Source organism: Marmota monax, unplaced genomic scaffold, assembly GCF_021218885.2.
Source record: "Marmota monax isolate L192 unplaced genomic scaffold, Marmota_monax_Labrador192_F-V1.1 WCK01_AAM20220418_F8-fsc00003, whole genome shotgun sequence".
NCBI classification, from domain to species: Eukaryota; Metazoa; Chordata; class Mammalia; order Rodentia; family Sciuridae; genus Marmota; species Marmota monax.
Window position 1 is genome coordinate 32,182,788 of NW_026694084.1, and position 8,411 is coordinate 32,191,198.

At 51.1% G+C, this 8,411-nt stretch overlaps 1 protein-coding gene across 1 annotated transcript; it reads left to right on the forward strand.

Annotated features, from left to right (window-relative positions):
- Positions 1–2,251: 2,251 nt before the first annotated feature.
- Positions 2,252–7,350, forward strand: Myc (MYC proto-oncogene, bHLH transcription factor). The gene is made up of 3 exons (XM_046464943.1): positions 2,252–2,815; positions 4,444–5,212; positions 6,262–7,350. The coding sequence occupies exons 2-3, from the start codon at positions 4,456–4,458 to the stop codon at positions 6,822–6,824; spliced, it is 1,320 nt and encodes a 439-aa protein (XP_046320899.1). The 5' UTR covers positions 2,252–2,815; positions 4,444–4,455; the 3' UTR covers positions 6,825–7,350.
- Positions 7,351–8,411: the final 1,061 nt, after the last annotated feature.

An 8,411-nucleotide genomic window follows, 5' to 3' on the forward strand; every position in this document is an offset into this window, starting at 1 on the left:
CCCCCAGGGTAATGCTTAGTGTCAGTAAGCAATGATGGGTTAATTTTCACCACCTCTTATGTAGTCCAATAGCCGCCTTTCAACCACTTTTTCCTCCTGTAATTCCTCTACCTTCGGCCTTTCTGCAGCCAACCTGACCTGAAAGAATCGTAAAGCGGGTGGAAACTCGTTTCAAGGAGCCGCGCATCCTACCTCCACCCAGAACCGGGGCGATCCGGACGCCCTGCCCCCACCCGACCTCTGCCCTCCGCCCTGGTTGGCTTCCGGACGCGGCGATTTCTGAGGCCAGTAGAGGGCATACTTACTTTACTTTCGCAAAGCCCAAGGCGGGTGCAGCCGGGGAGGGGGCGGGGTAAAGACGCTTTGCTGCAAAACCGAGCCCAGATCGCTTCCAGCGATTGCGGCAAAGGCTTGGAGGCTGGAGTAATTTGCAATCCTTAAAGCTGAACTGTGCAGTGAGCTTGATTTGGGGGAAGTTACTACTCATTTAACAATTGAACGCTGAGCTGCATATTCAACGGGTAATGACATCGTGAACTGGGTGCGCGCTATGCAGTCGCCTTTCTCTCCATTTTTTTTTTTTTCCTTTTCTAAGGAGGAGTGGGAAGAGTTTACTGAAAAATGACTTTGGGTGAGGGACCATGGGTAAGAGGATTGCCTTTGTTTTTGATGCCATGAAAGAAGGCAAAATAGCAAAACCCGAGGGAATATGCACTATATGTTAAATATAGAACCATTTAGGGAGCAAAAAATCATGTTTCAGATTGAGCAATAAACTGGGTCGACGTGTGCATGAAATGTGTATACATATGTGCGGATTTATATAATGCGCTTTCAGTAAGATATTCAGAAAAAAAATAGTGAACCAAGAAATGAAAGCTTGAAATACATCCAATTTTTAATTAGCTCAAGATCTCCCCTAAAAAGGCATAAAATAATACTCCTTTCCTCTCACTTGATAGGATCGATAGGGTTTTGTTCGTGATTATGATTCCAAAAATAAAGGGGAAAGAGTACACAGACAGGAATCAAACGTCCAGTTTATCCGGAGAGGAAAGAGTTAACGGTTTTCCTCACCAGTCTCGGCCGACTCCCCAGGCCGGGTCCACAAGCGCTTCCCTGCCTCCCCCCCCCCTCTTCTGGGAAGTCCAGTCGGGAGGTTTGGGTCCCCCCAGTCCCTCCCATATTCTGTCTAGCGCCTTTGATTTCCCCCCAAACGGGAATCTCGTGCAAAACCGCGTCATGGGGCTCAAGGAGGGTTTGTCTCCTCTGGAACCTGGCTGCGGAATTGGGAACTCCGTAAGAGAGGCGCGGGGGTGGGATCCGGCTGTAGACTGGCAAAGAGCTGACGGGGGAGGATCCCCACCCCCCAGGCGCGCGCCCCCAACCGCGCTCCTCCTCTACTCCAGCTGGTGAACACGCAGAAAGATCTCAGCGATTAGTGCGTCTTGCGGGAATAGCCGCTTCCCACACCCGGCCGGGTGGAAGTCTGAGCCTGCTGGGCAAAACGAGCGATATCTGCTGTTTTGGCAGCAAACTAGGGGATTCATTCTGGGTGGGAAGTGCCCAATCTAGATAGCTGTGCATACATAATGCATAATGAATTACACTCACACAACCTCAAGAAATGTAATAGGTATGTATTCATAACACTCTCCAAGTATATGTGGCAAGGCATTGCTGCGTTATTTTAATTATTCCAGAAATCATTTTCCTCCCTACCTCCTCTGTCATTTATCCCTAACACTCCATATACTGAATGCGCACTCATAAATATTCCTTCTGCCCGCCTGTCTTCATAAGACTTATTTTCAAAATGCTGCTCTTTCCCCAGCCTTAGGGAGGCGCCCGGCCGCCCGGGACGTGCGTGGCGCGGCCGTGGGTACATGGTGTATTCTCAGTGTTGAGGGTGAGGGCAGCTGTTCCACCTGTGTTAATTGGAACACGCAGGACGAGAATGCAGTTTGTCAGAGTACTGCGCCAGAGGAGCAGCAGAGAAAGGGAAAGGATTTAAACAGGAGCAAAAGAAAATGGTAGGCGCGCGCAGTTAATTCTTGCTGCGCCCTTATACTGTTTACATCCGATAGCTGGAGTGCCGGGCTGCGGGGCTGAGTCTCCTCCCCTTCCCTCACTCGGCAGTGCCCCTCCCAGGTTCCCAAAGCCGAGGGCGGGGGAGAAAGAAAAAAAAAAGATTCCGTGGAATCCCCGCCCACCAGCCCTTTATAATACGAGGGTCTGCGCGCCCGAGGACCCCTGAGCTGCGCTTCTCGTGGCCGCCAACATCGCCGCGCCCCGGCGGCCGCCTCTTGGCTCCCCTCCTGCCTAGAGAAGGGCAGGGCTTCTTAGAGGCTTGGCGGGAAAAAGAAGCGAGGGGGAGGGATCGCGCGTAACAGCAGTATAAAAGTCGTTTTCGGGGCTTTATCTCACTCGCTGTAGTAATTCCAGCGAGAGACAGAGGGAGTGAGCGGGCGAACCCGTGAGGGTGGAAGAACCGAGCAGAGCGTCGCTCCGGGCGTCCTGGGAAGGGAAACCCGGAGTGAAAGGAGACTTAGTCTTCTGACCAGCCGCCCCCACCCCAGCCCTCCCGCGGAGCCCCTCCAGGGGTCCGCAACCGCGAAACTTTGCCCTTTGCTGCGGGCGGACACTTTGCACTGGAACTTAAAATACCCGATCGAGGACGCGACTCTCCGGAGCGGGGAGGCTATACTGCCTATTTGGGGACACTTTTCCCCGCCTTTACCCAGGACCCGCTCCTCTGAAAGCGCTCCTGGCTGCCGTTTGAAGGCTGGATTTCCTTCGGGTAGTTGAAAACCCGGTAAGCACCAGATCTATTTGTCTTTTCATTTATTTTCTCTACAGCTTTGGGGTTGCGATGAGTACGACTGCCCAAGTCTGGATGTCTTTTCTCCCAGAAAAGACACTACTGACACTTTTCTTCGAGTAGTTGGGGTAGGTCAGGGTGGGGTGGGGGTTAATGAGGATCGGGGTACAGTGACTTGTCGAGATGTGAGGGGAAAGGAAAAGGGAAAACGGGGTGCATTTTGCTTTGGAGATTTTTTTTTTTTACTATGTATGTTGACGCTAACCCCTGCCGGTTGGATATTCTATTCCTGTCTTATTGCATTAATTGCTGCTTGGGTTTTGCTTTGGGGTTTTTTTCTTTGGAGAGAGTGCCCCGGTTCGCGTTAGTCGAAACGCCTTTACATCCTGAGCTCTTTGGAGTATGTATCATATATTGCGTGTTAAAGAGATAGCTCCGCAGCCGCTGACTTTTCCCAGTCTCGGAGAGGACATTTAAATTTCGGCTTACCGCATTTTTGACAGCCGAAGCAGACACTGTGGTGCATTGGGACTGCCTGTGGATCCCCACGGCGATTCCAACTCGCCCCCGCTCTTTTTAAGAAGTTGGCGTTTGGCTTTGAAAAATAATGATAATTGTGAAATTTAAAACCTGATCAAATACCTGGTCTCCAGAGGTGTTAGGACTCAGTGTTGGGGAGGCGCAGGGTGGGAAAAGGGAGTCTGGATCAGGGATATGCCCAGGTCGTTGGTGGGGGTAGGGGACACCAGGGAGAATTTGCGCACTCAGCCTTGACTCCCCCGCCGCCGTCCGCGGGTGTCCCCGCGTCCCTGAGATGCGAAGGGAAGACGGAGCCCGGCTCTGGGCTGATCCAAGAACAGCTGCTACCCTTGGTGGGGTGGGGTGGGGTGGGGTAAGACGCCGGCTCCGGGCGCGGAATCGCTGCGGGGTCTCTGGCGCAGTTGCGTCGCCTTACAGAGTGTTGAAGGGAGGTGCCCCTGTTATTATTTAACACCCCTCTTATTTACGAGGGGGTGGGGAAATGTTGTTAAAGCCCGAGGCTGAGCTCTCTACTCCAGCCGGAGAGAGAAAAGAAAGCCGGCAGAGGAAGGAAGGGGGGCGCGCTGGGGGCGGGTTGGAGGCGGCGGAGAGGGCGGCGGCGCCGGCGGGGTAGGAACGCAGCAAGGCGCGAGTAGGGCCGAGCGGGCGGCGCGGACTGGCCCGGCGCAGGAGGGGGCCGCTCCAGTCAAGGCGCCTCTCGCCTTCTCCTTCAGGTGGCGCAAAACTTTGCGCCTTCGCTTTTGGCAGATTGTATTCCCCACCGCCACCTCCCGCTGCCTCTTTATGGAGGCCAAGGCCGATTTCCTTGGGCGGCTGCGGAGCCCATTCCCGGGCTTCTCCCACCCGACTTCAATGAGGCGGGGACTCGGAGGGCTCTATGCAGCGGGGTCGCCGGGGCGAGTAGAGATAGTAGGGGGTCGCCCGAAGGCAGTAAAAGGTTGTCTGACTCCCTCTGGCCCCTTCTGAGGATAGCGCTCTAGAGGGGAGTGGTTCGGCACCGTGGTGCTTGCTGCGCCGGTTTTCAGCACCAACACCAGCCCCTCGACTCAAGACTGCCCCCCTTTGTGTCCCCCTTTCAACAGGCTGCTGCGACGATGCCCCTCAACGTCAGCTTCGCCAACAGGAACTATGACCTCGACTACGACTCGGTGCAGCCGTATTTCTACTGCGACGAAGAGGAGAACTTCTACCAGCAGCAGCAGCAGAGCGAGCTGCAGCCGCCGGCGCCCAGCGAAGATATCTGGAAGAAATTCGAGCTGCTGCCCACCCCACCCCTGTCCCCGAGCCGCCGCTCCGGGCTCTGCTCGCCTCCCTATGTTACGGTCGCGTCTTTCTCCCCCCCGGGAGACGACGATGGTGGCGGCGGCAGTTTCTCCACAGCCGACCAGCTGGAGATGGTGACCGAGCTGTTGGGAGGAGATATGGTGAACCAGAGCTTCATCTGCGACCCGGACGACGAGACCTTCATTAAAAACATCATCATCCAGGACTGTATGTGGAGCGGCTTCTCAGCTGCTGCCAAGCTCGTCTCGGAGAAGCTGGCCTCCTATCAGGCTGCGCGCAAAGACACCGGCTGCCCGAGCCCCGCCCGCGGGCACAGCGGCTGCTCCTCCTCCAGCCTCTACCTACAAGACCTGAGCGCCGCAGCGTCCGAGTGCATCGACCCCTCGGTGGTCTTCCCCTACCCGCTCAACGACAGCAGCTCGCCCAAGCCCTGCGCCTCGCCCGACTCCACCGCCTTCTCTCCATCCTCGGACTCTCTGCTCTCCTCCACGGAGTCCTCCCCGCGGGCCAGCCCCGAGCCCCTAGTGCTCCACGAGGAGACACCGCCTACCACCAGCAGCGACTCTGGTAAGCTGGACCCCTCCAGGCCAGTTTAAGGGAGACAGGGTGTGACCGGGCATCTTTTCCTGGTCTCATGGGCAGCTAACTAAACTAGCCACTTTGTCAACCCTGCCTTTCTTTTTTTTTCTTATTTTGGGAAGGAGATATGGTAGATCTTGGAGCTCCAGTCTGTTTCCCTCCCATCCCATTCCCCTGGACCGTCCTTCGCCTTCCCCTCCCACCCCTCAGGAATTTCATTTGAGTTTTTAAACCTTCTGGCTTATCTTGCAACTCAATCCACTCCCTCTTACCACTCTTAAGCATTTTAATTGCCCTAAGGGAGGTGTGAATGAGGATAAGAGAGAGTTGATCTCTGGGAAGGGGAATGAATTGCCTCCCTCTTCTCTTCCCCTAACTTCCGAGAAACGGTTGGAATTTAATGGGCTAGGCATCTACAAAACTGCAGAGAGGCAGTGACAGGCAGGACAGCCTCCTGCCTGAGCGCCAGGAGCTAGTGAAAGTGCCTTAAGAGTAGATGGGCTAAGGAGCTGGCTTGATTCCAGCCTGTTTTGAACACTTGAAAGCAAATCCTTGCCAAAATTGGACTTCTTTTTTTCCTTTCCCCACCCACAGGACTTTTGGCAAAGCTAAAAGATTTTTTTTTCTTTTTACACTTCCAGTAAAATAGGGAGTTGCTAAAATCATACCAAGAGATTTGCAGCTATCATTCGCAACACCTGAAGGGTTCTTAGTAAAGTCCCCTAAAAAGAGGAGGTGCTTGGGAATGCAGTTGAATTGGGTGTGCCCAAAGCCTCATTAAGTCTTAGGTAAGAATTGGCATCAATGCCATATCCTGGTGAATTGTAATTTTCTTGCCTGTGCCATAACCCCAGCTGTCCTCCTCCCTTTGAAACTCCTCCTTTCTGGGAGGAGGAGAGGAGATAGCTAGGAGATAAGAGTCCTTTCTAATCTATGAACGCTTTGTATTTATATGACACTATTTTAATCTTTATCATTGATTGGTTCAAGGAAACATTGCTAACCCAGTGATAATCTATTTCCTTTCTTTCTTAAAGAGGAAGAACAAGAGGATGAGGAAGAAATTGATGTCGTCTCTGTGGAAAAGAGACAGCCTTCTGCCAGAAGGTCAGAATCGGTGTCACCCCCAGCAGGAAGCCACAGCAAACCTCCTCACAGCCCACTGGTCCTGAAGAGGTGCCACGTCTCCACACACCAGCACAATTACGCAGCACCCCCCTCCACTAGGAAGGACTGTCCTGCTGCCAAGAGGGCTAAGTTGGACAGTGGCAGAGTCCTGAAACAGATCAGCAACAACCGCAAATGTGCCAGCCCCAGGTCCTCGGACACGGAGGAGAATGACAAGAGGCGGACACACAACGTCTTGGAACGCCAGAGGAGAAATGAGCTGAAACGGAGCTTTTTTGCCCTGCGTGACCAGATCCCAGAGTTGGAAAACAACGAAAAGGCCCCCAAGGTAATAATCCTTAAAAAAGCCACAGCATATATCCTGTCCGTCCAAGCAGAAGAGCAAAAGCTCATTTCAGAAAAGGACTTGTTGAGGAAGCGGCGAGAACAGTTAAAACAGAAACTTGAACAGCTGCGGAACTCTTGTGCCTAAGTTGAACTGTTGGAGGGAGGAACTGGAATCTCCTAAATTCTCACTCCTTACTAAGGGAAAGCAAGGAAAAAGGTTCCTTCTGACTGAACTGCAGCAACCCATTACCATAAAATATGAACTTACTTCAAATGCATGTTCAAAGTGCAACCTCACAACCTTGGCTGGGTCTTAGGACTGTAAGGTTTAGCCATAAACTGCCTCAAATAGGACTTTGGGCATAAAAGAACTTTTTTTATGCTTGCTATCTTGTTTTTTTGTTTTTTTCTTTAAACAGATTTGTATTTAAGAATTGTTTTAAAAAAAAAATCTTAAAAGTTTACTCAATTTTCCTATGTAAATATGGTATCAAATGTAAATAACTTTAATAAAACGTTTATAGCAGTTACACAAGATTTCAGGCATCATATTATAAACCATAATTTTTTTTTATTTAAGTACATTTTTCTTTTTAAAGTTGATTTTTTTTCTATTGTTTTTAGAAAAAAATAAAATAACTGGCAAATATATAAGTTGTGCCAAATGTTAAGTTGTGTTTTGTTTCTTTTCTCCCCTCCTACCTCCACTATTTTCATCAATTACAAATTAACAGAATTTTACCTTAAAAGGGCAGGCTTACCAGCAATTTGGAGGCTGAGACAGGAGGATCCCAAGTTTGCAGCCAGCCTCAGCAACTTTAGCAAGAACTGTCTCAAAAAAATAAAAAGAACTGGGGATGCAGCTCAGCAGTTAAGTGCTCCCCTCCCCCAAGTTAAATTCCCAGTACCCTTTTTCTCCAAAAAAAAAAAAAAGACAGGCTTCCAAAGATGAGAAAAGTTACTCTAAGGAAAGCAAGGGTTTTTCTTTGTTAAAATGGGACTGGGAGCCTTAAGGGCTTTTAAGTTCTCAGGGTTATGAGTTGCTGCCTGGAGATGGTTGATATGAGCCAGAATGGATAGTTAGGAAAGGGCAAAAGGCAGGTCAGAAGGTTAGGGGTAGGGAAAGGGGATGCAGGGGGTTCAAGGTAACACTTAAGTGTTAAGTATACAGAGAGGGAGGACTGGGGGCTGGGAGGACCATAAAGGAACTGCCTTGAGTTTGGTTAACTCTAGCCATTTCCCTGGTCACTTAGCCAGGGACTCTACCCAAGGAGGAAGGGCAGGAGCCATCTTTTGCACCTTACCTACTGCTCCAGGTGCCAGCCCCTCCTTACATGGGCTATTTATGCCTCTGGAGTCCTGGAAGGAATGTTAGTATTAATACTACAAACAGGGAAATGTAAGAGCTTGAGGGTTATGTAACTTATGACAAAAAGCAGAATGGAGTCCGTTAAACTTTTGCCCTATCACCATGCCTTGGCTCATCTTAACATCTGAAGTCCTCAACTCAAGAACGCTGCTGTCTTGGGGCCCGACAGACTGATGCAGTGATATCAGTCAGTGCTAGACTCTTTGCTAGGTACTCTCAAGCATTCAGCTTAGAACTCCACAGCAACCCCACCAAGGAGGGACTTGGGTTTTTTCCATGTTTCAGAGTGGGAAACAGGCACAGGACTCAATCATGTGCCCAAGGGATTGAAACCAGGCCATCTACTAAACCTGCCCTAGATGG

Excerpts from the sequence above, each read along its gene's own strand:
- Myc (XM_046464943.1), top strand. The coding sequence starts at position 4,456 with ATGCCCCTCAACGTCAGCTTCGCCAACAGGAACTATGACCTCGACTAC. Across the intron at positions 5,213-6,261 it reads TACCACCAGCAGCGACTCTG|AGGAAGAACAAGAGGATGAG; the intron begins GTAAGCTGGACC and ends TCTTTCTTAAAG.